The following is a 27,474-nucleotide window of genomic DNA, read 5'->3' as shown; positions in this document are numbered from 1 at the left end:
ATTTCTTTCTGAAGTAATAAATATGAAAGAATTGAAAAAAAAAAGTTAGGTTGAGAAATAAGGTACGATTGGGTTCATTTCAACACTGTATTTCCCCACTTTCAAATACGGCACTTTTGTCTCATTATCTGCATGTATACATTTTGATACATAAAAGTATTTCACAATCATAATGTATATTTGTCAATATTTACTTAGCCCTTCTCATATGTAACAGAATGATAAAGGAGCCAATTATATCTGTGTCTTACCAGGAAACGAACACATGTTCCAGGAATACAGACCCAGCCACGGGCGTTCATACTAGCTTATATTCCATGCAATTTTTCACTGCATAGCCACTTATTTCTCTTTAATTATCATCATATGTATTTTGATTAAGTCAAACATTTAACTCATTTAAGGATCGTTTTCTAATGTAATTAACTGTGACAGTCTTATGACGATGTAATGAGACTGATACATAATTTCCCTCTTGAGTCACTGACCACTGCACGGCTACGATTTGGCGTATAGGCCGTTTTTGATCATGCAAATATGTGGCATACTGTGGTCAAGGGGGAGTAATTCATGTCGTACCAGAAAGGAGCCCTGGTTTATCCGTCACATGCACGCATGGTGATTCCTTGTAGGCCTATTATCTGTAGTCCAGCTCACGTCAACGCTAAATCTCTGCTGTACAAAGTGTGCATAATATACTTTTCAAGTCTCTTTAAGTATATGTAGCTGTTATGAAACTCTATAAATATTATTATTTATGGTATAGTGGGGATGAGTACGCGTATGTGGGTCTGCTTCGCAGGTGGCTTTGAGATCTAAAACCATTGATAATAAACTTTGATTTCAGTTGATTTAGTTATACGTCACTGAAATTAGCCACATATACTCTTTAAATTCGTAACTGACGCATATAGGCCCCGGCCTGTTTATCGAAAGCACGACCTTTGCTTGTAGGCACAACCAAGAAGATCTAGATCGATAGGCCTATGTCTTAAATTCGGGCTTCTCATCATTTAAAATGGTATAACATACACTCATAGTTCAATCACCTGAGAACAGCTATTTATCCGTAAAGATGCCTGCTCTTTGTGCTTGTTGCTGTTGTTATTCTTTTCTCTCTCTCTGTTCTTTTTTCTTTCCTTCCATCGTGCCTTATTTATTTGTTTATTTATTTATTTCACATGAAGATCTTACTATTTGAGAAATTAAACGACAAACGTACCTAGGCCTACATGTTAACATTTGTAACGATCTAATCGCATAGGCCATACATAAGACTTGGGATTTAACGTCTAATTAAGGCTGGTCTAGGTTACTTGCACATGCCTATTATAGACTATTCAAAGAAAGTGTGACATACAACTTATTTTTAAAAAAATTATAGTTGTAGCATATACATATTCATGACATACATATAGTTTACGACTATATACGATAAATAAATTCAAAACACTCAAAAAAAATGTAAATACATGTATGTAAACATCGGATACCGGTACCTGCATTTAGAAAAAAAATCAAGGATTACTAACGAAACTGTTACTTACACGAGCAACATAAAAGTTTCCCTTTTAATATTAGGCCTAAAAGTAAGTGTGTCGATATGTGTCATGACTTAAACTTCAGGCTTGGCCTGTCCTAGGTTCTGTGTATGCAAGCCAGCGTACGATCGAGGCCCTGTTTACCCCTCGGTCGCCGCGAGTAGCTACAGTGAGAGCTCGCTAGAGCACATGTAGGGGCTCGGGAGGGATGGAGCACCTTCAACTTATCGCTTCGGTTGATCATGACCTAACCATTATTGCAAGCAATTATCGTGCAGTTCAGAAGATAGATGAACAAGCAACCATAGTCTATTGCCAGAAGCTTGCTGAAGTAAGTAGTCTTTTCAATACCAGATTATATATCTTACAGGGTCCAGTGACGCTAACCGCGTTACCCAGTCTTTCAAAATGGCGATATTTAGCGGACACCCTCGATCCCCTCAGCAATTTTCCGTCGGATGTTTCAGTTTTCTTTAAGTTGCGATTGCATTGAAACTGTTTATATTTATTTGATGAGTTTGCATAGGTAATTAATCGAAATTTTATAGGCCCCTTTCCTTTGAGTGAACTGCTTAAACCTAAAATCTATCCGGCATAGTGAAGATAGCGTTTGACACGTAGGCCAGTTATGTCAGAACCCCCCATGAGAATGGTGCAATTATTTTCTTACCTTGTGGTATTATTGTATTATTTTTAATGTTGATATGTATATTTCAGGGTAATAACGGTGATTGCTTTCGCTCTGACTGCTTTTAAACTTGTAGTTAATTAGTCCATGTGTTGGTACTTTGCAATTCTGCGTACAGGTATGCGAGGGGTAGTCATAACAAATGGGACTCCAAGAAAAGCGCGGTAGAAGTTACGTGCCCTTGGATTTATTTTATTATGATTTTCTGTTGTCTCACGTAGGCCCCTAACGATGTTTCACTCATCGACCGCACCCGTCCCTCATAGTGAGAATTGTTTTATTTTTCTGACATGCAGGGTGCATATTAACTCAGATCGTTGAAGGAAACTTGTGTTTTCCGTTCGTAGGCCAAAAACTGTAGGCCCCCTATGCCTCGAAGAGCCTCTCTTTCGAGCGTGCCGGTATGACTCGAAGCCAATTCTAGGGAAAACCGGGTCAGGTGGTTAGCCTTTTGGCAGGAAGTACCAACAAAGCCTGCAGTCCCACTACCCCTAAACAGTGATTAAAACATTTGTATATGATACAAAAAAGATAAATGTTTGCAAACTAACCTAATCAACCAGTGGATGAGCTTTTATGAGCCCTTGTGTAGTTTTGTTTGGTTAAGATGTTCGTCTATGTTTTGAACATTCACTGGGTGGGGGAAACTACATGCTAAATTTGAATTTGGGGTAGGTTTTTAAGGTTTTGTAGTACATCTTGTGGTATGTCAAGTGGTTAAGCTTCTAACTTGTAAAGCTGTTTCAAAATACAGTTAATTCAACATTTTTCCTAAAGTTAGGATATCCATCAGTACTTACTGTATTGCAAAAGTGAGCCAAGTTATTATCACATGTAGTTACTAATGTAATATTGTTGTGACCATTATCATTTCTGTGGCTTTTTAATATAGAAAGTGTCAAATGTCATGGAGCTCATAATCTGCAAGTATCAGAGTAAAGTAGGTCAGGTTGGGTTGGAAGTAAATTTATTATGTTGTGTATAAACCTAATACTGAAGTGATATATGCAGTACCAGTAGTTAATAAGAATGTATCCAAGATAAACATATTGCATTTGTCTAAAATGACTATAAATTGTGTGAGTTTACAACTGACAAAGGTGTTGCCATTTTTAGTTTTTCTTATTTTTTTTTTTCTTTTTTTTTTGTGTTTTTTGAGTGAGTGAGTGAATGCTTGGGGTTTAACGTTAATTTTTCAGTCATATGACGACAAAGGAATCCTTAGGGTGCATGTATGTGTAATGTGCATCCTTGTTGCAGGACGGATTTCCACCGCTCTTTTATTTAGTCCTGCTTCACTGAGACGACTTACTGAAGGCAAGTAAGCCGCCCCGCCAGAGCCATTATACTGATACGGGTCAACCAGTCGTTGCACTATCCCCTTCATGCTGAACGCCAAGCGAGGAAGTTACAACTTCCTCTTCTAAAGTCTTAGGTGTGACTCGATCAAGGATTAATCCTGGATCTACCGGTCCCGTTTTTTTTTTGAAGGTAGGATCATATCCTACTGAAAATTAATGAGTTTTATTTACCTATAACATGGATTTTTTTTTATGCAAATCTTATACAGTATATCAATGCGGAGAAACACCATTGAACATTTCTGCAACTTCAACATACTAACAGTTAACTGTAATCCTATCAGATTACTCAGAACTTACTAGAACATGTAGTTTGGTAGCGCTTATCTGATTGGTAGCCTTTGACAGTAGGCCCACACTGCATTAAAATCATAACATTTGTTTTATTGGGCATGCTGAGAGCTGTGTTTCACACGTACGCCAATTTTATCAGTACCCCACTTGTGAAGTCCATGTTGTTTATTTTAATGCGTACTTGTATTGATATTGATTTCTGGACCAAACAGGGTATGCTCTAGATCTCGTAAAACTCCTCCTTGCCTGTATCAAAACAGTCCAAAGATGTGAACTCATTTTTTCTTTCCTTTGTTACGTCACAATGGGAGAGGTGAGGACGAGTACAGAGAAGGTTCAAAGTGATAATGAAATGCATTGTTTTCTGCTGTGATGTTAAAGTACGTGTGTGCTTCTTATATGTTTTATGATCACACTTACACCAATACTTGTGACATATGGTAACAAAGGAAAGAACAAACGAGTTCACAGCTATGGACCATCTTGATACAGGCGGGAAGGAGTTTTGTGAGCTCCCCATTATTGGTGTATTTGTGTACATAAAACATTTTTATAGTACACAGGTACTTCAATGTCAGAGAGGAAAATGTTCTGTTGGACTGTCATTTGGACTCTCCTTCTCGTTTGTCCTTGAGTCTCTCATTCTTCTAAGTTTTGGGACATCTGGTCTGCTCTTTATCCAATAGAGCCCTACATGAAATTTTAGCAATAACATTTACCTTTTTTTCACATTAGTAGATTTAATAAACAACATATTTATACCTGTACTGTTCCAAAAAAATGGGGGAGATATGTTATTCTCTGCTTTCAGCAATATTAATATCTGGCCTAAAAATTAGAAGAATTACATGACTTTCCTAGTTTGTATGACTTTATGTACAAAGTCATATTGGAGTAGATGTAACTAATGGAACTTAGAGAGAATATCGCTCTAAAGTATATGGTATATGTGTCCTTGGGTTTATTGTAAATAGTATATAATTTATCCTGTAAATGAGTTTGACAGTTCATTATTTTCAATACATATGAGATGTATTCTTATTAAACTTATGTCATACTCCTGATCATTGACATCCAATAATAGGGAAAGCAATCTTAGTGTAAATGTTACGGGTGGTATATCTCAAAATGTACTGCATATATTGAAAGATATATAATGTACATGTAAAACAGAGTAACATAAGGAGGATATGCTCTGTGCATATTAATTACTGTAAATTTTACACATTTCAGCACTTGTGTATTGTGTATAAAAATCAGTGGGAAAGTAAATGCTAGTGGTGGTATCTCCAAAAGCATTGACATGTATTGAGCTGAGGTTTTGCATACATGTAAAGCACAGTAACACGAGGGGGGGGGGGATTCCAACATTGATGGATTGTGCTTATTAATTATAGAAAATTACCACATTCAGGATTTGAGCACTTTATGTATTGAGCTGAAGATTGCATTCGTAAGTCTTCTACAGGCAAGCTATTTGGTCGCCTTACTACCAAATGTAAGTTTTATTTTGTTACTCCAGCATAGTATGACTGGTTTCAATCTGGAGGTCTACATTGAGGCTGGTGGCTATACTTTAATATAGATGACCTTGCATATTTATCTTAGTACGTACAAGTACATGTGATTGTACATGCTTTCCCTACACATGTATGTTCAGTCCCTACACATGTATGTTGGTTTACTAGAACAGATCATCTCATGTTTAACGTAGGTGTGCTTCTCAAGAATGATTTGAATATTGATTGTGAAAATGAAAATGATTGACCCTGCATTAAGTTTAATTTTGTAGTCGTGGATCTACAATTGTTTAAAGAATGTCTCTAAGCCCTAAGGGGATAATATCCCTTAACTTCTCTGAGAACCTGTCTTGGTAACAGTTTGTATTATGGTGACAGTTACAATACTTTTGTTTTTAGCCTGAAGGAACTATATGTAGGGTAATCATTGGTACAGTTAATTGGGATTAGAACTATGCTGCACAGCCTCTTTAAATATAGTGCTACGCCCCTTGTGGCCTATTTTACAGAGAGGGCGTAACGTGCATCAAAAGAAACTGTTATAATGACACATACATGAACTGCACAGATACACGCTTGTTGCCATGGATGGTAGTTATACATTTGATGTAGCATTACTTTTTCTGTGTAGAATGGCGGATGTGATTCAAATACATGAAGCAGTTCCTTAACCAAGTTTACACTGCTCCCACCATATTGACTGATTTGTTTACCAAAATTGTCTCATTGATCAGAATAAAGTTACATTGTATATTGCTATGTTGGTCAAGCTAAAAGTCTAGTATGGGTACAGCTCTACTGGTCAAAAATTGTTTGAGATGTTTTTGCTACAATACCTCGTGTTGACTGCTGAATTCTCTTAATTTTTTTACCTCAAATTGAACATTTTATATACTTTTCTGCCATTGTAACTTATCTTAGCTTAAAGGAGAAAAATTTAAATATCAATCAAAAACCATTGAAAAGAGTATGCATTTCCTCACAGGTGCATGCCATAAAACAAATTCTAATATGTACCTCAAGCTGATAAATTATAAATAAAGTCAGTGCCAAAATCCGCTTTGGGCGACTCCATTGGGCCTAAGAACTAGTCCTGAAGTCTTCTGTTAGGAGGAGAATTGCTGTCGGAAACCGCCGAAGTGCAGTTCGTACATTTCTGGTAGAACTCTTCTTCCCAGAAGGTAGCGAACATTACACTTCGTTTTCCGTTTGACGATCAGGAAACCGGAATGTTGGATGTAGGTTCCGAGTACACGAACAATCTGGCAGTTTTAAAGACTCTCATTGGTTGAGAGGCAACACTCCCCCAGCATAAACTACAGGGTGTTAAAGATGGAGGACGCGATGGACTCAGCGATTTATGCCAGTTTTGCCGTTTTCAGGCTTCATGTGTATGGTGAGGAAAAATCGCAAAATTATGAAACAGGCACCACTAGATATAAAAAAATGTGCTCTTTTCAGCCTATAGTGTCATGTTTTTAATTTTTTTTCTCATTTAAGTTAATTATTCATTCCATTAATAGTAATGGAGTAATTGCTTAAAATCTATGCATTTCCAGTAGTTGCCTTGCAGTAATCACTGCAGACAAGTTTCTTGAATGTACTGCTCAAAAATATCATATTATGTTATACTGATCACCTCAGTTCATTTATAAGGGTGTTACATGGCATTATGACAACAAAAAGGAACATAGAATGTTGTCTGATCTAACGGACAGACCTCAGAGTACAGACAAATGTCGAGAAGCATTATACAGTACCCTGTCTAATTCTAGTACCAGTGCTCATGTATGTATTTGTCATGTATAGGCCTACGTCTACATATGTGTGCGGTAGCATGTAGGCTACATGAACATGAACATTTTGCAGACTTATCCTACTCACAAGGTTAAGCAAATGATCTGCTGTGGGTTATGTTGCACATGTACCACATGGTACTGGATGGTAAATAGTTATGGTTGTGTACAAGTTATGGCACACTATTTAGCATTACAAACACCTGTGCTTGTGCATGGTGTTACAGTACGCACATGTACTTCTCCTCACCAGCAGGCCCAGAGGCATTGCTATTTATGTACTAGCTGATGTGCCTTTCTGCTTGCCTCTGAGCTAGACCCTAGCTCAATAGCTGACCTACATCTTTGTGGCTGTCAGCTTTCAGCAGAGGCATACCTGTGAACCACCCTCACACAATGGCTGCCTTAAGGATGCCCTCACTGTCTGGGTTAAGCTGCCCTGCGTCTTCACTCACTTCAATACACCCCAGCACTAACACCAGACTTTGTTTTTTGCTCTCCCCTTAATCAGTGATACATAGCTCGAAATAAAACAGAGCTTGAAAAGCTTTAAGCTGCAAAGAGACATTGTAATAGTATTGCATTTGCCATTAAGATGACTACATGAACATGGTTGTTGTTGTTGTTGTTTTGTAACTACAGCTCCTCACTGTAAATGGTGGGAAAAGGTTTTGGGTGGCTAGGCCACTTCATGGCTGCGTCGGCTGACGACTTGAAACTCTGGTAGAGATAATTCCTTCAGTATGAGTGTGTGTGGAAAATGGTTGGCGACTGTTGTCGAGTAGATACATGTAGGTTAGTTTAATCCCAGCCTTGCCTTAGACTTGGGATTTGTAGATTCTCTCAGTATATCTACAGACAATGGAAACTATGAACACCAGATCTCTTCTGTGCCTGATCGACGCCTTGTAACAGGCACAAACCTACTTGGTGAATATCCACAAAGATCTGAAAAATTTTACATTGTTTCACTTTGTACAACTCAAACCTTGCCAATCAGATTGATACTCATTCTAAATTTCGAGTACAAGTCAAGCGGGAAGTATCATTGTTGACTGACAAAAAACATGCAAGTTTTGTAAATCAAAAGCCCAAAAGCACGGTCTAAGGGTGTCTTATATATATGAGCTATGTGGACACCATTTTGGTTTGATGCTTAGAAAGAGCTGTCCCCTCGTTCAATTCGGATGCATGCGCATTAGATTCATCCTGACTACATATAAATCACGGCAATTTTTGATAGCTGAAATATTAATGCACATTTTGCCATAAACGCTATCTGCCTTTACCTCACAATTCTCCTGTAAATTTTAGCCGAAGTTGAAAATAGGCTCATGTTTAGCAGGTCGCCACGCGCTGCCATGTTTTTTAAAATCTGGGTCAGGCGTGCATGTGCAGCAATGGTTGCCCTTTCTGTGAAATATAGAATGGAACAGATGCCGAAGGTATAGACCTCTCTTTTTGACTGCAAACGTAATTTGACCGTTCGCACAAATTGTGGGGTCCCTGCAGTCAAATCAAAACATAGTGATGTCATGAAAAGGTCTACCATGCATGCGCAGGGAGGAACAACCCGATTTATTAGGTCACGATATCAACACGACTGAATTATCTTGGATTTACTGTGTGTAAAGGCTACAAAATGTGGAAAAAAATTGGCAGGGGAAAAAGAGAATGTCTTGGTGAACATAATTCATCGTAGTTTTGCCAGATGAATGCATGTATATGAACATTTGCACAGAATTTTTGTTGAGCGGATTTTCTTCACTCCGCGGATGTGATCTATGTCTAACCCCATATTAAAAGATCACAGCCTAGATCCTTGGCTATGCAAGTCAGCAATATTAAATAATAGCGACACAAAATAAGATATATCTAGATACGACCCTGTCGGTCTGTGGATTATTTTGATATTTTTTACGCCAAGGATAGATTTGTTTAATTCCGTGATTTTAATATGAATTTGTTGTCCACAGTGTAGCCTTAAAAAGGGGTGTAGATTGAAACTTATATAGTGAACTTACTAAGCCCTTTAAAATGTTTTTGCGGGGTGGTTGTTGGGGGGATTCTTTCAGGGGATTTTCTTGATTGAATTAAAAAGGTTACATTAGAGATTAAAATTGTTCTACGGTATTACCATAATTCTGTGTCAAGTTTAGACCAAATATAAAAGCATGTTGCCAGTTTTGGAAGGGAAAATATACAGATACATGTTAGCTTATACCAAAAGTTTTCATTTTCAATCTTAGGGAGGGATTTTATAAGAAAAGGAGATATAATGGGCAGTGTGTTTGTATCACCATGTATAACATTCACTGTGTTATAAGGTGTGTTTACAAGCATAGTAATATTTTCATTTTCTAGTATTTTGCAGTTTTTACAGTATCATTTTCAATGTCACAAATGCTGGGGTAAGGCACAGCACTGATCTTAGCTTTCATGTGATTTACCTTCTTAGGCTCTTTGTAATTTTTACTCAGTTTGGTAAGCTGATCTTTTTTGCTCTATTAAAAACAAAAATCAAACTTGGAGATACAAATAGCAAGATTTTTATTTATTTAATTTTTTTGGTCTTCATGTAGTTGTATTCTCAGTGCATTTATTAACAAACGCTCAGGTAAATAGGACTGGTTGTGAGAAATCCCCTTTGGTGTAAGCAGTTTTTCAAGATTCCCATTGGATTTGCAAGTAGGATGCTTTTGACAAGTATGCCAGGAGCTTAAAATCCCAACTAGACATTGACAATGTATATGTGATCAGATTGAATACCACAGGATCAAAGTGGCACAAGCTATATCAGCCAAAAAAAAAATCCAGTATGCACAGAGTATGAAAATAAGCAAAAATTAAAGGTAATTTCTGCCAAAGATATGCTGTTGCAAAACAAGAAATCAAAAGGAAATGGATGTCTTGTCATTTGTACATTTTTGTACGTAAAGATGTATTCAGCAAGCCTACATGTATATATACTAAATCCATTTATATCCTCTATTACAAGTACATGCAGATTCAAGTAAATTTTCCATTAAACAGAAATATCTTGTTCCATTTTAGTTAGCCTTTTGTTCACATACTTGTAAAAATTAACAAAGAAACATAAATTGCATACAAACATACATTACACTGTAGTATACTACTTATGACATATGCGCTCGTGTGGAGTAATACTTGTTACATGCTAGTGTCATACGCATTGTCAGTCAGTGAATACCACTAACCCTAGGTTTATGATATGGTTGAATTGCAGCTCTTGGTGTCACTGGTTATGTATTAACACCTGTGGGTAAAGAAAATCAAATAAATAAATATGAAGTACATGAAATATGTCTGTATAAATGTATATTTTCTATTAAGTGTTAAGACTTGTAGTAAGTGGTGACTGACGTGTTTGTGTTTCAGTTGGCCCAGTCGGTGAGTGAGAAGACTCGTGGCCAATATGACCTTTACCTGTTACTCCTCTGTAAGATTATGGACCAGTTGCGTCTCATTTACATCTACCTGGCTCCCACCATGGCCCGCTTGGAGCTCTGTCAGCAACTCTTTGTGTGAGTATTAGGATACTGGTATTCATTGTGCAGCCATCTGAAAATCTGTGTGTGCACATTTCAAAAAATATATGTTAACACCATTCACATGTGTTAATCTTGACAAATTCATTTCAGGCAGTGAAAATGTCTCTATTGGCCTGTTCTGTTTTAGCTTGTGTACAAAGGCCATCTTGGGTATTCAGTGGAGTCAGTTGCCTGAGGACGACCCTGGAAAGAGAGGGCTGCGGATAGTGCTGGATGCAACTCACAAAATGTTATCTCCAGCTGGGTACACCCGAATAGAACTGCTCCTAGACCTCATGGACACACATTGGGGGGACCCCACTCTCTCCAAGATCATGTCCAATGACTGTGAAGATGAGCAGGAAGGTAGGAACTGTTTGAGGATAGCAGTTTATATATTTAGCCCAGTGTCATAATTATTACATGTATATGTTACAGATTATTAGAATATGTGTTCTCATACTTAAATTTTTTTAGAATACATCAATGCGGGCATATGCATGTGTGTAATTAGCTAGAACATGGCCAACACTGATCAACACTGACCTAGTGGTCTCTCAGCAATGCGGTGACTGTGAGTTCACCTCCAGCTCATGCTGGCTTTCTCTGGTACGTGGGAAGGCCTGTCAGCAACCTACAACTGGTTGTGGATATACCCAGGACTAAGCCTTATTTCCTCCCACCATAATGCTGGCCGCTGTCATATAGGTGAAATACTGTGTAAAAGCCCAAACAAGTCAAAATGAGAGAAGTGCAGTTGTTGTTTGACAGTTTCTTCTAATTAAATGTTTAAGGTGTTATTGAAAGTAAGGACTGAGTGATTTCAGATGGTGGTGTATTTGTTCTGGACAGGTAAAGCTTACATTGAGAAGGAGGACCAGATGGTGTTGAAATTGCGAGTGGAGGTATTGCTGGAGGAGGATTGTGATGAGTTTGTGATCAACCTGTGCCACTGGTGCACTTTCCATCCTATGCTAAAGGATGACCTTTATCTGAGACAAACACAGCTCCTGCTACTGCACAGGCACAACTATGTTGCCAAATTCAGGGAAGAGGTGAGGCTATAACCATTTAACACTACCATGTAGAAAAATGAGCTGAAACTTGCTTAGTGTAAGTCTTAGTGTAAGGTATCATTATCTTCAGGGGTTTCTTTAGCCTTGGACAAAACATAGGTGGTGTTTTTCTTCGTCATTTAAGAATTACCGCCAGTGCTCTCCACTTCTTTAAACATAATAAAGTCACCATTATGACTACATGTAAGTCGGAATGTCATCATGCTTTTAGCCACTCTGTTTTACTTAATTCTCAAATTCTCTAATATGAAACCTAATCAAGACCTGGTCAGTGCAGAAGGACCCTGATGACATTTCATTCACACTTGGCACTAGCATCATCTCATGGGATAAGAAAGTAGGCCTTCTATGCATTGATTCTTTTAAAGAATATATACCAGCACACATGAAGTAAAACAATTTGTTATTTAATGCCATCATAAACCAGGAGATGGAATGTACTGAGCATATTACACTGAATATCATTGGGCGTTTTTATTACCTGTAGTGTTTTGCAGAGACTTTGCACATTCTTTTGGCCAGGTATGGAGATTCGCTTGTTCCAAAACATATTGCTGCAATCCACTGAAACACTGTTGCCAAAAATCATCACGGTATAAATAGCCTCAGATAATCTCAATAGCTTGATAAATGTTCAGTCCTTCATTTTCATTATTTACAAGAAAATTCTCATATTTAACATAAACTGCTCCTCTCTGAGATCTAGGGATAACCTGGAAAGGTGTGGTGATTTCCTCCACCCACTAACCAGAGCATCATGTTTATGAAATTTATTGCATTCAGGGCCAAAACAACAATAAAATAACTGAGTAAGACACTCTGAGACTTTGAAAAATACCTTTATTTTCAGGATATGTTGTTGGAATCCTATTTGATGTGATATATTTATTCTTGTGTTATTCTGTCCAGTCCAGAATCGGTGTCTGTCGTTGAGGTTTTATCTGTATATGTTATTTATTCCTGGGATTTCAGTGTCGAAAGATTTCCTGCGACTTTGGGGTCCAGGTTGTGAAGAGCTTAGAACAGCAGGAACAGCACAGGGGAGTTTGTGTGCTCCTTGCCCAGACTTTTCTCATTCAGGACTGGATCAATCCTAACTCCTACTGCTGCACTAAGGTATGTTGTTTGATTGGCAGTCGTGGTAATCCTGCTTAACAAGAATGCTGACTGTTCCATTAAATGCTTCTTGAAGGAATCAGTCAGCTGCTGCCTAGTTAGGTCTGAGGCTCCAATTCAGCTGTGCTGGTTTAGCCACAACTTTCAGTCAGAAGAGGGGCAACCTGCAGATGGTCGTGGGTTTCCTCCGGGCTCTGCCTGGTTTCCTCTCACCATAATGCTGGCCGCCGTCGTGTAAGTGAAATATTCTTGAGTACGGCGTAAAACACCAATCAAATAAATAAATAAATAAATCAGTCAGAAGATTTGCCATGTTCCTGGCAAATTGTAATGGTTTATTCCACCCAAAATTTTGTTTTGAAAATAATTCAGTTTTAATTAATGGTTGTATTAGAATTTTGTGCTCCTTTTGGATTTTAAGCTTTGTTGCCCAGTCATCTGTTACATTGCTAATGAATATTTAATTAATTGAGCTTTTTTCTGAAATAATTTAGACTGCAGTATTAAGATAGTCATTGTAACTATACAGGGTTTTACACAAAGTGTGTAAGTGAGACATTTATCCTGTACAGATTTGTAAGATATTCCTACACATACATTGGACGACTAATGCTTTGTGGGGTTATGTCCACATCTACCTTAACATAATTAAAAAGAAAAGAAAGAAAAAAAAAAAGAAAAGAGAGATTATTTGGTGAGATGAATAAGGCTTTTAGTTAGTTTGATAAATTGTTTGTCACTTTTCAAGCCGTAGCATATTGATACAGCACAGTTAGTCACTAGCAGACCTAAGCTCATCCTAGCTGCAGGATTTTCATCTCATATGGATGAAATCAAGCCCTTTACCTGTATGTCAGTTGTTTACATTGATTTATGTCCGGTTCATGCTGTCTCCCTCTCTGGTTGTGGTCCTCTTAGATGGTTGTGGGTTTCCCCTTGGCTTTGCCCGGTTTCCTTCCACCATATTGCTGGTAATCATCTTATAAGTGAAATATTCTTGAGGACGGCATAAAGCACCAAACAAATAAATAAATAAATAAATAAGTGCACTGATTTAAACCGATACCGACATAAACAAGTAAACACACATCAACACAACTAAAGGACCTTGGTAAATCACGGTTGTTGATGTGCAGTTTGCATGCAGTATCTGGCCATGTGCAATGTGCACACAGTATCCGGCCATGTGCAATGTGCATACAGTATCCAGCCATGTGCAATGTGCATACAGTATCAGGCCATGTGCAATGTGCATACAGTATCCGGCCATGTGCAATGTGCATACAGTATCATGCCATGTGCAGTGTGAATACAGTATCCAGTCATGTGCAATATGCATACAGTATCAGGCCATGTGCAATTTGCATACAGTATCCGGCAATGTGCATACAGTATCAGGCCATGTGCAGTGTGAATACAGTATCCAGTCATGTGCAATGTGCATACAGTATCCAGCCATGTGCAATGTGCATACAGTATCAGGCCATGTGCAATTGGCATACAGTATCGTGCAATGTACATGCAGTACTGAGCTGTGCGCATTGTGCATACAGTGCTCAACTATATGCAATGTGCATACAGTATCCAGTCATGCGCAGTATGCATACAGTATCCAGCCATGTGCAGTGTGCGTACAGTATCCGGACATTCACAATGTGCATACTATATCCAGCTGTGCACAGTGTGTAATGGACAGCATCCAGCCATGTGCAATGGGCATACAGCATCCAGCCCTGTGCAGTGTCCATACAGCATCCAGCCATGTGCAGTGTGCATACAGCATCCAGCCCTGTGCAATGGGCATACAGCATCCAGCCATGTGCAATGTGCATACAGCAACCAGCCATGCACAGTGGACAGCATCCAGCCCTGTGCAGTGTGCATAAAGCATCCAGCCATGTGCAGTGTGCATACAGCATCCAGACATGTGCATTGTGCATACAGTATCCGGCCATGTGCAATGTGCATCCAGACATGCCATGATTGTTCTGTTCATTCTGCAAACAGTCATTGCACTATGTACATGTGCTGTTTTCTTTGTAGGATCTTCTCAAGCTGTGGATTCGTCATCAGTATCTCTCTGATAAAGATGTGGACAAGTTCTCTGACAGTGTTTGGTCTATTGCTAAACTATCTCGGAATACCAAGCAGCTAGGAATGCTTATAGAGGCTTTAAGAAAAGAGGTTTGTAAATTCTTTCGGACATTCACAGTTGAGATATTCTCCTTGATTCTTGGAACCTTAGTCAGATGAAAGAATTTATCAGCAAAATTGGTCCAATATTGGTAGTTTACACCAGGCCACCCATAATATACAGGCCACCTGTAGTGAAAAATTCCCAAGTGTGTGATTAAGCAACAACCAGAAAAAAAATCTGTGGCAAATGGCTTATTGGGGTTTTGTGGTTTGTTTGACTCGGCCAAATCAGTACTCCAGTTTGTGGCCTTGTGTCGTTAAACTTTTGGCATTTGTCTTGTCTTTATTATTGAGCTCCAGTATGTTTGCACATTCTGTAGAAACAATGTAAAACAACATGTTAATTTTCCAAGGTAAAGAAACTATTCAAATGCATTCTAGGCTTTGCTGTATTTGTTTCAGTGTGGATTGGAAAAATTCCTTCAGCTATACACTGACCTTGCGATCTACGCCCTTAACCTTGACAAGGGAATCTGGGACTGTGCCAAATCATTTGGTGATGAGGGTGCCATTGGTATGAGTGAGAAAGCGATAGCCAGGACCTGCGTTCAGATTTACAACCTCTACCAGGATCTAAATCCTCAGGTCCAGCAAAGAAGTATCATTACAGCCTTTGCATTGGATCCCACTCCAGAACATTTTACACAGCTTGGCAAAATTTATGAGAAGAAAGTTGTTGCTGCCGGTATGCAAAAAGTTAAAGAAGAGGGACAGCCTGTCTCCTCCAGTATAGTTGAGTCTGACTCAATCAATGTGGACAGTCTGAAACAGGCTTTGCCTTGCTGCAGAGAACAGACTGTGGTCAAACAGCTTTCATTGGAGGAAACTGCACCTGTGGCATCAACTAGTAGCGATAGTCAGGTTGTCATTACTGACAATACAAAAATGCAAATGCAGGTAGACATGGGATCTGCAAGAATCTTGGAGAAGGGAAGCAATACAGCTGTTAGTATAAACCCTGCCACATTATATGAAATGGACAGATTGTTGAAGCTCTTTCGACCGTGGTTCTTTAATCCACTTCTTCAGTTGAAGGATCTGTACATTGTTGCTAGGGACTACATAGCCAATGACAAGACTCTGTCACCTGAGATAGAGACTCAGATAAAGAGAACAATAGAAAAAATTGAGGATGAACATGACAAAGGATGTGATACAGTGCAATTAGAGCAGGGAAATGTGGTAAGCAGAGATCAGTTTTTAGCTCAAGTTTTAGAACTCCAAAGAGCGGCTTTCAAGAAGCGTGGCAGAGGTCGTCCACCTTTGAAAAAAGTGTCTGCTCCAGAAACTGACAATAAGGAAGTTCAGAAGTCTAGCAACTTGCTAGAAAAAATGTATAAGACTGTTTATAAGTGTCTTATTTGTTCAACCTTGCATGAAGATGTGCAACGGTTGAAAGAACATGTGCGTTCTATATGTCGACCAGAGGAAACAGACACTCAAAAAGACAATGAAGCAGATACTGTGGGCAAGCAACCAAGTTCATGCCCTTTACTAAAGTGTCGTCTTTGCAGCGCGGTCAAACCTACTCTCCAAGAATTTGAACTTCACTTGGCGACCAACCATGCAGCAGAATGTGATGGAACTGGTGGAAATATCAAGATTTGTCATTTGTACAGGTGCAAGTACTGTAAAGTGTTCTTCAGCAGGCGAGAAGATTTACAAAACCACTTAAATGTCTGCAGTGTTAAATTGCAGAGAATTGCAAATGGTGAAATTCAGCCAAAGCCAACTGGTGATAGTCCAGCAAGTGTTGTGTCGAGCTGCAGTCCAAATAATGAAGATGGTAAAATGCTACCTCAGAATATTGCCAAAACAGATATACCCATATCTGGAGCTGAAACTGATATAGCTAGTGATGGGACCCCCATGGTCAAGAAAAAAAGAGGAAGGAAAAAGAAAACAGAATCAGCAAATGACTTGAATGGAGAAAGTGGCAAGAAGGGAGTTCATTTCCACAGCACATCTGATAGTGAAATAAAGCAGCCAAAGAAAAGAGGGAGAAAGAGAAAAGAAGCTGGTAAGGAAGAGGGAAACCACACAGACACCAATGAGTCACAAAGTGATCGGGGTGAAGGACGAAAAGTATTTCATAGAAAAGTTAAGGATGTAGCAAAGGAGAATTCGGCAACACGAGAGCTTATAGAGAAGTTACTGAAGTCAAAGAATGATGATGGTGACAGTTCTGGAAAAGGAAAATCAAAAACAAAGCATGGTAAATTGTGTGAAATTTGTGCAACAAAGTTTAGGAACAGTAAAACTCTTTTGCAGCATTATGCTATGTCACATATAAGGCCCTACAAGTTCTTTACCAACAAAGGAAAGAATGCTTTTATGTGTTTCTACTGTAGAAAGTTTTTTGTCACTTTTCTGAAATATGTGAATCATATTCATTTACATGAGCAAAGAATAACAAGTGCTGTGAAAACGTTCAAGACAACTAATCCAGGGCTGACAGCAGCATCGGGACCCAAATCCCTGGATGACTCAGACAGTGACTCTTCGGATGACACAGTGAATTTGGCAAGACCCACATATGCAAGCACAGACTCGTCAACGGAAGTAGATGCATCAGAATCAAAAGACAGTAATTTTGGCACAGAAGAATCATCAATGGAGAGCTCCTCTGTGGACACACCAACAACAGATTCAAAACAAGTGGGGTTATCTTTGCAAGATAAATTCCACTTTCCCAACAAACTTGTTTACGTCAGTGCTGAATCATCGTCAACTGATGTGGATTTTGAAAATGAAGTATCCACTCATCTCATTCCAAATATCAAAGTTGATTCCGCAGTAAATAGAAATGAAAGCGCGCATGGCAACACTCCTGGCATTCAAGAACCATATATTGAAAAGGTTATAGAGGAAAGTGCCGTTTCTAGTTGTGAGAAAACTTGTAGTGAATACGAACCTTCGACCTGCCCGAGTTCCAGTGAAATCTCAACTGGGGTGGAATCCAACACGGAGGAATCTGCCCAAGACGATTTCATTGGAATTGAATCAGTAGATGAAGAGTTTATGCAGTTTAGAAGTGCTCCAACAGTTTTGCAAAGTCATTCCAAGGGTGCGGAAGCTGTTATGCTGGAGACATCTATTTCTGGGATGGAAATGACGCCCCTTCCTTCTGACTGGAATGCTTCTTTGCATACTTTTGTAGAAAATGTTTCTGGAGGACTAATCGATAATGGCTCAGATGATAAAGAATCTGTTTCCACGTCTTCAGCAGACATGACAGAGTCTACTGTTCCTATGATAACACCATTACCCCACACAAATGTCTCCAAAGAGCAACAGGACTCGGTGCAGTGTGATCTAGATATAGAAAGGCCTGTAGAAAAGCCTGAGACCAGCGATGAGAGCATTCCTGACAATTCTGTGAAGCAAAAGTCATTTGCAGATGAGTTTGCAAGTATAATATCCATGGCTAAAAGCATTGAGAGTGTTACAGTGAATGACAAAATGTTGAGAAAACTAGAAGATAATGATCAGGTCATACCATCTCCTGATTGTGGGCATCCTGCAAATCTTGTTCTGACAGAAAGTGACCAGTCATGCACTACATTATGTCCAAGTTGTGGACAAATTGTTCCTGGAGATCCAGAAACTTCTACTCAGGATAGTCCTCCATGTATGACTATTTCACCAGTATTGTCACATCAAAGTCTAGGAAATCCTGAGTGGAGAAAAATGTTAACAAAGCAGTTATCTGTAACAATAACTGCCAAAGATAGAGCGCTTTGTTCATTGGCTTCAAAAAAATTGTCATTTGGTGTTGATAGTAAGTCAAGAAAGGCAAGAAGCAGCAGTTTAGACTGTGACAACAAAGCACACAGTCCTATTCAACATCAGAGACATAGGAGAAGCAGTGCAAATCTTCAGGGATGTGCTGCAAAGGTAGAGGGACGATCTCAAGCATTGAAATCAAATCCAGATGTTAGAATGGAAGTGACAAAGAAGGTAACACGGCGAGTAAGCCGTTGTTCCTCCGGTGATCCATCTTTGACAGACCCGGTGTTGGCAAAGGCCCCCAAAACCTGTGTTAAGGAGAAGCAAATTTCACCTCAGAAGACTGAGGTTATCATTGATACTGTGGATATTTCAGGAATATGCGCATTGTTTGCAACTTGTGAATCAGAGCCCATGAGCTGTGGAGATGCAGATTGTGAGAAAACTAATTCTTGCAATAAAGAATGTGTACAAAATAAACATATATGCACCTCTGATAACAAAGGAGGAAATTCTGGAGAAGTGAAAGGTACAGAAAGCATTTCTAAAAGCGATGAGGTGGGTAGAGTTCGAATGGATAATGAGTTGAAAACAGTCCCAAAATGCAAGATTCAGTCTGGTGAAGGTGAGAAAAAGCATGTCGAAGCCCAACTTTTTGCATTGCTTAGTAACGAAGCACAAACAGATACCAATATGCAGAGGGATGATAAAAAGGATTGTCTCTCTGCTAAAGAGAAAGGAAAGGGTACTACAGCTTCAAATTCAACTTTGGGTGACACCATGGAAAACTCTGAAATTATCAGTAAAGATGTCAGTGGTAAAGGGCATACATGGTCTCTGATTTTGAACATTGTCGATTCCAAACTAGAAGAAAGTTCACCAAAAGATAATTTTTCCGTTGAAAACTTGCCATCAACAACTAAAGATTGTAGTTCTGTTGTTGCACAGTTGACATTCAAAACCAAGGAATCTGCAGATGTTCCACTCGCACCCAGTACCAACAAAGATAAAAGCTTGCCAAGAGAAAGTGGAAAGCCATTTGAAAATGAGCAGTCATATGAAGAAACCATGACTCATTTATTTTCACATAAGAAACTAGTAGTTACAGATTCTTTCTGTCCTGATAAAGCAGATATTCCATTAGTTAAAACAAGAGACTCTGTAAAATCAACACAACAAATAGAAGTACATGATGAAATTGTTCATTCTGTGTCTCAAGAAGCGACAGAAGGTGTACCAACTACGTCTGTATCCTTGGCTAGCACTGAAGTTACATTAATGTGCCCCAAGCCTCCACAAAGTGATGATTCATCACAGTGTTTGTCAACACTCTGTGAATCCTTTAAACAAGTTAAAGAGGACTTGAAGGAAAGCCCAGCAAAACCTATGCTTATTGAGCTAGCACTATCAAAAATTGATGATGAAGTCCATAACAAGTCAAGTACAGTTGAAAAACAGAGCATAGTTCTAACAGCAGAGATAGCTGAAACATCAAATATGCAACAAGTGAGTGACGGAGATCCGTCGGGACTTAGTGGCAATACATGGTCATGTGTGGATAGCTGTAATGAAAGAGGCAAAGAAACAGTTGACAGCATCAGTTGTTCTATGTCATGTGGTGAGGTGACTATGGGAAATCTAAACACAGCAGATCAAATGATAGAAACCAGCACCAGAAAGGAAATGAGTACAGACTTATGGAAAGCTTTTGACAAGCCAGGAAATGAACTTATTTCGCAACATCAGGGCATACTTAAGTCAGTATCGGAAGATCACATCCAAGATTCTGCGCCCAAAAGTGAAAGATCACAGCCAACACAACATCCTCCAACTTTAAAGGAGCGTCAAAATCCATTGCATATGCCAAAACCTGTGCCAGATGAGATAAATCAAAGCATACAGGCAGAAATCGTTGATACAAATAAAAAAAGCCTAAGGTCAATTGCTGCTTCTCCATCTACCGATGCAGAGGTGCCTATGGATGTCTATCCAGGTGAAATTATACTTGATAAAGGCATTTATAAGGAGGCGTTGGACCAAGTGCCTCACACAAACACGCAGGCTGTTGACCACAGTACCGAAGATGCCGTTGTGGTTTCAAGCAGCCGAATTGTTGAAACTAGCGGTATGGATGTCAGAGCCAAAGATGAATGCCATGCTTGCTCCGAAGAATTGAAGCATCTACCTTGTCCAGGTAGTGATGAAGTAATCAGTGTTTCATTGATGTCAGGAGGGCTTGATGAGCTTAAAGATAACCCGAGAGATTATAATGAGCAACTAGAATGTACTGTGTTAATTGGCCTGCCCATCCTTGCGAGCTCTTCAGATCAGTTGCATAATAAGGAGGAAGAATTAGAAGATAAATATCAGTCTCAAGTTAAAGGTATCATTGAAGTGGATAAATCGGGTGGTGATCCGGTGAAAAAAGATATAGATGGGAATGCTGTTGGCTTATTATCTGTAGCATTTGGTCATAATGAGGAAACAGATGTTTCATGTGATGGTCAGATACATGATGACGCAGAAGACGCAGAACCTATTACCAAAGACCATGAATTTGACACTTTCACCAGTGTAGATCACACTGCAATTGACGATGCTAAAGAAATGTCAGATGAAAGTCGCACACAAGTTGCTGATACAAAAGACAGTTGCAGGAGTAGAGGTGCTGATACAGGGGAGATTGCAGATGTCAGGGACATGTCTAATGACACTGCATGTGCTAATACCGGAGAAACTGCAGATCTCATTTACGTGAATGAAGGTCACATATTAGTTCCTGAGGCAAAAGGTACAGCACCCATTACAAAAGGCAGTTGCATAGGTGAAAATCACACTACAGGTGCTCAAACAAGAGATACTGTTGAAGTAACTTGCTTGACTGAAGATAACTCGACAATTGCTGATACACAAGACATTCTATGTGGTAGTAGCAGGACTGACGGTAACGCGTCCGTTGCTGACATAAAAGACGTTGCACATGACGGTTGCTTGGGTGAAGATAACACCACAGATGCTGATTCAAGAGAGCTTGCAGATGTCCATGAGATGAGTATAGAGCACACATTAGTTGCTGATGTCGAAGACGTTTCACATGACAGTTGCATGAGTGAAAATTGCCAGGCAGGAGCTGATACAAGATTGACAGGTCATACTACAGATGCTGAAACGAAAGACGTTGCCGATGACCATTGTACAAGTGACGGTCACATCTCAGGTGCAGATACAGAGGACATTGCACATGACAATAGCATGATTGAAGATCATACATCAGTTGCTGAGGCAAAAAGTGCAGCACCTGATATGAAAGGCAGTTGCATGGAAGAAGATTACTCTGGCGGTGCTCAGATAAAAGAAATTGAAAGTGTCTCTTGCACGGCTGAAGATAACACGATAGGTGCTGATTCAACAAGAGTGATTGCAGATGTCGGTCACATTACTCAAGGTCACGGATCAGTTGCTCGTGCAAAAGATGCAGCACCCATTACAAAAGAGAGTTGCATGGATATAGACCACTCGACGGGTGCCACTTGCATGACTGAAGATAACACAACAGTTACTGATATAAGGGAGACTGCCGATGTTCGTCACATGACTCAGGATCACACATCAGTTACTGATACGGCAGTTTTTACAAATGATTTCACTGAAAAAGTCAGTGGTATTACAGGTGATATTGTATTGTCTCATGTAAACTGTTCGGAAAGAGAAGCTACTAACAAGCGTTGCTCAAGTCCCCCTGAAACGATTGATGAAAAATCTGTTTTTATTGTCAATGAAGTTCTTGAATACATCTCATCAAAAGACCACACTGAAGAACTGCCTAATCACAATGCCAATGTTGAAGATGAGCAAGAGTCCTTATATGAACATTCCGGTGATCACGTTCTACCATGCCAGTCCACACGATCGAAAATCAAGAGAAAATTGAGTGAAACAGCACTGTCTGAAACTTGCAAAGTGAACAAGTGTCTTGGGAGCGTAAACTCTGATGGTGTCAACAGTGGGCTTATTCAGGTAAAAGATGATTGTATGGTCCAGAATTCTGAAGAGATCGATTCCCAGGCAGCTTCAAGTGTAGATTTGAAAGAGGGAAGAATGTCATCTTCCCCAGAAAACCAAACAGAAATGCATGACCATGTATCTAGAGACCAGATATCGAGCATTAAAAAATGTGAGCAATCTCTTGACTGTTGTTCACCATGCACAGAGTCAAACATTTCCAAAAATTCATGTGAAAGCCAATTAAACAAAGACAATCCGGATCACAAGACTGGTGAGGAATCAGAATCACCCATGAAACGGAAACCAGGAAGGCCAAAAAAGGAAACGGTTGTAACCAAAACTGAAAGAATGGTAACTAGACAAACTCCTACAAATCCACAACTTCCCATTTCAAGACCACAGCGCAAAAGAACAAGAACCTGCTTAGGAAATGACTATATTTATCAATTTCCATTCAAACAACCAAGGAGCAAAGACCCTTCCACACAAATCAAGAAGGAAACAACATTAAAACCTTGTGACAAAGAGGCCAAATCTATTAATCATCCAATGACCAGGCTTAGAGGATCTGGGTCAAAAGGTAAAAATCTGCCAGGCAGATGCAGTGAAACAGGAAAGAAAGCTTCTAAGGAACAAAAAATGTTTGTGAATAAGTCAATGGAAAAGACTCGTGGCATTACTGGAAACCGGGGAAGGCGGGTTAGTAAACAGATGCGTCCTTCATCTACTAATCATTCCAGGAGGCTGGCTTCAAAACAACATCATAAAACCACGAACGAAAATAAGAAGGATCCATACCTTAAAGACGTACCACAGAAAGTATTGCGATCAGGAAAAAAAGCCATTGACTACCAGAAGACAATCGACGCAAGTTGCTCTTCAAGTTTGAAGTCTGTTCAGAAAACATCAACCACCGATAGGGTTACGAGATCTTCTGAAGTCCCAAACCTTCATACTAAAAGTCCTGAAACTGAAGACATTCCCCCAATTTCAACGAACCAGTTCAAAAAACCTTCACGAGAGATGGATAAAATTGATTCCGGAAAAGAAAACGCCGCTCGAACTGAAGAAACTGGCTGGACTAATGACGCTGACGAAGCACAGTTAACAAATTCAGACGTCCTGCCAAGAAGTAAAGGTTGTGATGGAGGCAATCTTAAGACGTCAGACATAGACACTTGCACGAGCGGAAATACAGCCACACACAGAAACACTATGAATAATTCATTGGGGACACAGAAATGTGAAAACATTGAAACATGTGAGAAAGCTTATGAAATCACCGAGACGCCGAAACATGTGCCTGAAAACACCGAAGGTACTTGTGGTGATGTAGTGAACTCCGAAAATACCATTGCTGAGCCAGGCTGTAAACTAGAGGACCAAAGTAGTGACCAGTGCAAAGACAAGAATGAATGTCGCCAAGCTGAAGATGAAAAATGTTGTGATGTTGAAAAGAAATCTGAAGATGTTTCTGCAGCAGCGCCGAGTGTGCAGGCAACTAACCCCACCCAGGCTGATGTCAAATCTGATGAAAGGAGACGAGAAAGGATTGTGGGATTTCCATTAGGTGTTTATTCTAAAACAGCAGATGGCAGTGGACCTGAGAAAGAACAAAAACTTGGTAGTGGTAATATATATAGAGTGCAAAGATGCGCTGGAACTCAGACTAGTGGCAATGTTCCCAAGAACAAACTGTCTGCTGGTAACACTTATGGTGACAAAACGAAAGTTGTGACTAGAGATACATCTATGGAAATCGATGCTGAACGGAAGGCAAACTTTGTGAGAATGGGTAGAACAATGTCCTTAAAGTCACGCTTGCTACCAAAATCGTCCAAACCATTTACCTGGGACATGGATGACAACGGCGATCACATCAGTTCAGGTGAATCGCGGGACACCAAGAAGCAAGCCGATTCTCAACCAGAGGAACCTACTTTATTGACTTTACGCAAGAGCTTAAGATCAAGGAATTTTGAGCCAATTCATAGAGACAAGAACTTCGAAGTTATAAAGCGAGGGGCAGTCCACAAAGCAGCGAGAGAAGGTCAGAGTAGGGGATCGGCTTCTAATCTCGCTGAAACTGGGTCAGCAAAAAACACTGATGCCACTCCCTTTGAAATGGTCTATAGAATGGCTACTCGCAGAGCCCAGAAATCTCAGAACGAAGGAGGTGGGAAAAGACCAATTGGAGACGCTCATATTTCATCTGGAGTTAAACCCCAACTACCAGGGTGTTCAGAATCGAACATTTCTTTGGCTGAAATCAAAGGTGTCCCAACGAGGGTCTCCAAGAGGAAAGTGGAATCGGGAACCAACACAGATATGAGAATAACGAAATGTGCAAAGATTGATAATGTGCTTTCAGCTGCTAAACCGTTCACACCAAAGGGATCCTTTGTTCGAAATTGTCAGTGGGCACCCCGTAGAAACCAAAGAACAGCTTCAGTAAATAGTACAAATATCATTGTAACTTATCCAGGTGGCTCGAACTCAGTGATAACTGCCAACCCCAACACTTCGAAAACTGTTATTAATAACCATATTGCTCAGCAGCTTAGTGGTTCAAACCTTGATCAGGTTATGACGGCTAGCAAACAACAGGACAGGATCCCCTGTGATGATTGTGCCAACAGTGATAGTGGATCTTCGAATGGCGACTCCTCTGCATCTGGACAAAAATGGAAAATGCAACGGAAACCTGGAAAGCAAGGTTTTTCGTTTTCTTTTACTAAAGCACGCATCCACTGACTGAATTGTCATAAAAATATGGAATCAGTGACTACTGCTCGTGTGTTTCAGAGGAGCCCTTTGATTTCTTTGTCTTATAATTTATCTTAGTTAACGTATATTTTTTTTCTTAAGATTTTTTGGAAGATACAAAAGCTAAGTGGCATTTTGTGGAAGTTTCGTCGTAGCTGTAAATACTTTTATCATCCCTGGCGAGAAAGTAATTGTTTGGCAAGAAAATCTTTTCACTCTCTTGTGCTTTTGCTCTGCTAACTCCATTTCATTCTAATCTCGGGTGAACTTGCAATACGTCTTTACAGATCTTTACGTTGTTATATTTTAAACGTTACTGTTATTTATGTGGCCTCTCGACAGCCTACCACATAAATGTGCAAGTGCCAGAGAAAGCTAATAAATCAGGTTATTTGTGGTCCGTTTTGGGCCATGCCTCGGACATGACAAAGCCACAGGTGACCACTTAATTTAGGTATACCGGTATGGAATATAAGTTGTGACGGTGGATTGTATTGCTATACTTTGAAATGCTTGAAATGTGGAGAGCATGCTGAATTTCTTGCATTAAGTTTCTTTTCAAACTTTCAAGAAAGTTCTGTTTTTGCAAGATGTCCTTTAGAAGGCCATTGGAAATTTTTCAGTTTGATCCCCATTACTTTGTACTAAATTGAGAATTTATGCATGTATATTTTTTTGTTTGTTTTTACCGTATAAATCTATGATGTCTTAGACCTTCTTTACCATACGAGAATATGAAGTTTATGCACGATAGGCAGCAATCAGATTGTACCAATGGTTTTATTTGTAAATCTTACCGTGTGAATAGTATATGATGATCTGTAAACCAAAGACAAATTTCACCATTGAAGCACTTTTTTGTACATACCAGCTTGGTCTAAACCAGGAGTGCCACTGATTTCCCCAATTGCTAATATGTGTATATAAATATGTCATGTCACTCTTAGTGAAGCCAAATGTAAAATTCAAGTTAACGTTTCTGGGTCTTCCGAAGTGCATGGAAGGGTACCCAAAACAACTTTATATGTTGCTCACATGTAGACTTAGGACTATATCCCCATGTATCTTTTTATTGTACATTTGCTCAACACCAACAAACTACGTATATACCGTTGATCAGTGACACATTACCTTTGCATACTTTTAATACTGTTTATAATAATGTTTGATGTTGATACATGTAGTTGATAACTGCGGATGCGACAGACCTCCGATATTTGCAAATGTCCGGAAACGTAGCGTGATTAAAATGCATAATCACATCATGTTACTGAGTTGCTTTCATTTTGTCATGAGAAATAAAATCTTTGGTTGAAATCGTTCTATTTACTTCGGAACAACTGTTACATGTCTCCAATTGGATTGTAAGAACATACTGTCAGTTCAAGTTATTTCCCGACCTACATCATTGGTATGTGAGTTTGACAGCTTTCCGATCTGTGTCCGATTGACCTTAAAATACACTTTTACCGATTCCTTCAATGACTGTGTACACTGACATATAACATGTTTGGAGGAGAAGTGTAGAATCAACAGCTTTGATTCCTATCAATTACTTTGATTTTCTTTTTTTTTCTAAATCAACGATGCACTGGTAGAATTAATCTGCGAATATGAGGGGCCTCGCTTCCTGTGTAAGGTGAGCGATGTCTTCCAGGATTTGTTTCATGCACTGGTAATAGGGAATCAACACGAGTAGTCTATTAAATACATTTCTTATTCAGTATTATAAAGTATACCTGACATTTTCTCACCGATACAGAAATGCGTTGTCTAAAATTTATACCACAAAATTTGCATATTCGCACATTTGGCATGGTGTTCATGTGTGCGTC

At 39.3% G+C, this 27,474-nt stretch overlaps 1 protein-coding gene across 1 annotated transcript; it reads left to right on the top strand.

Moving 5' to 3' along the window:
- The first annotated feature begins 1,749 nt into the window (after positions 1–1,749).
- Positions 1,750–26,870, top strand: LOC135469640 (uncharacterized). Its single transcript, XM_064748172.1, has 7 exons — positions 1,750–1,872; positions 10,600–10,745; positions 10,900–11,117; positions 11,604–11,806; positions 12,800–12,943; positions 14,987–15,127; positions 15,542–26,870. The coding sequence occupies exons 1-7, from the start codon at positions 1,750–1,752 to the stop codon at positions 25,625–25,627; spliced, it is 11,061 nt and encodes a 3,686-aa protein (XP_064604242.1). The 3' UTR covers positions 25,628–26,870.
- Positions 26,871–27,474: the final 604 nt, after the last annotated feature.

Source organism: Liolophura sinensis, chromosome 7 (assembly GCF_032854445.1).
Source record: "Liolophura sinensis isolate JHLJ2023 chromosome 7, CUHK_Ljap_v2, whole genome shotgun sequence".
Lineage (NCBI taxonomy): Eukaryota > Metazoa > Mollusca > Polyplacophora > Chitonida > Chitonidae > Liolophura > Liolophura sinensis.
This window is presented reverse-complemented; position numbering and strand designations above follow the sequence as displayed.

Coding starts and splice junctions, on each gene's coding strand:
- LOC135469640 (XM_064748172.1), top strand. CDS start 1,750: ATGGAGCACCTTCAACTTATCGCTTCGGTTGATCATGACCTAACCATT. Junction 1,873..10,599: donor ATTGCCAGAAGCTTGCTGAA/GTAAGTAGTCTT, acceptor TTTGTGTTTCAG/TTGGCCCAGTCGGTGAGTGA. Junction 10,746..10,899: donor CTCTGTCAGCAACTCTTTGT/GTGAGTATTAGG, acceptor GTTCTGTTTTAG/CTTGTGTACAAAGGCCATCT.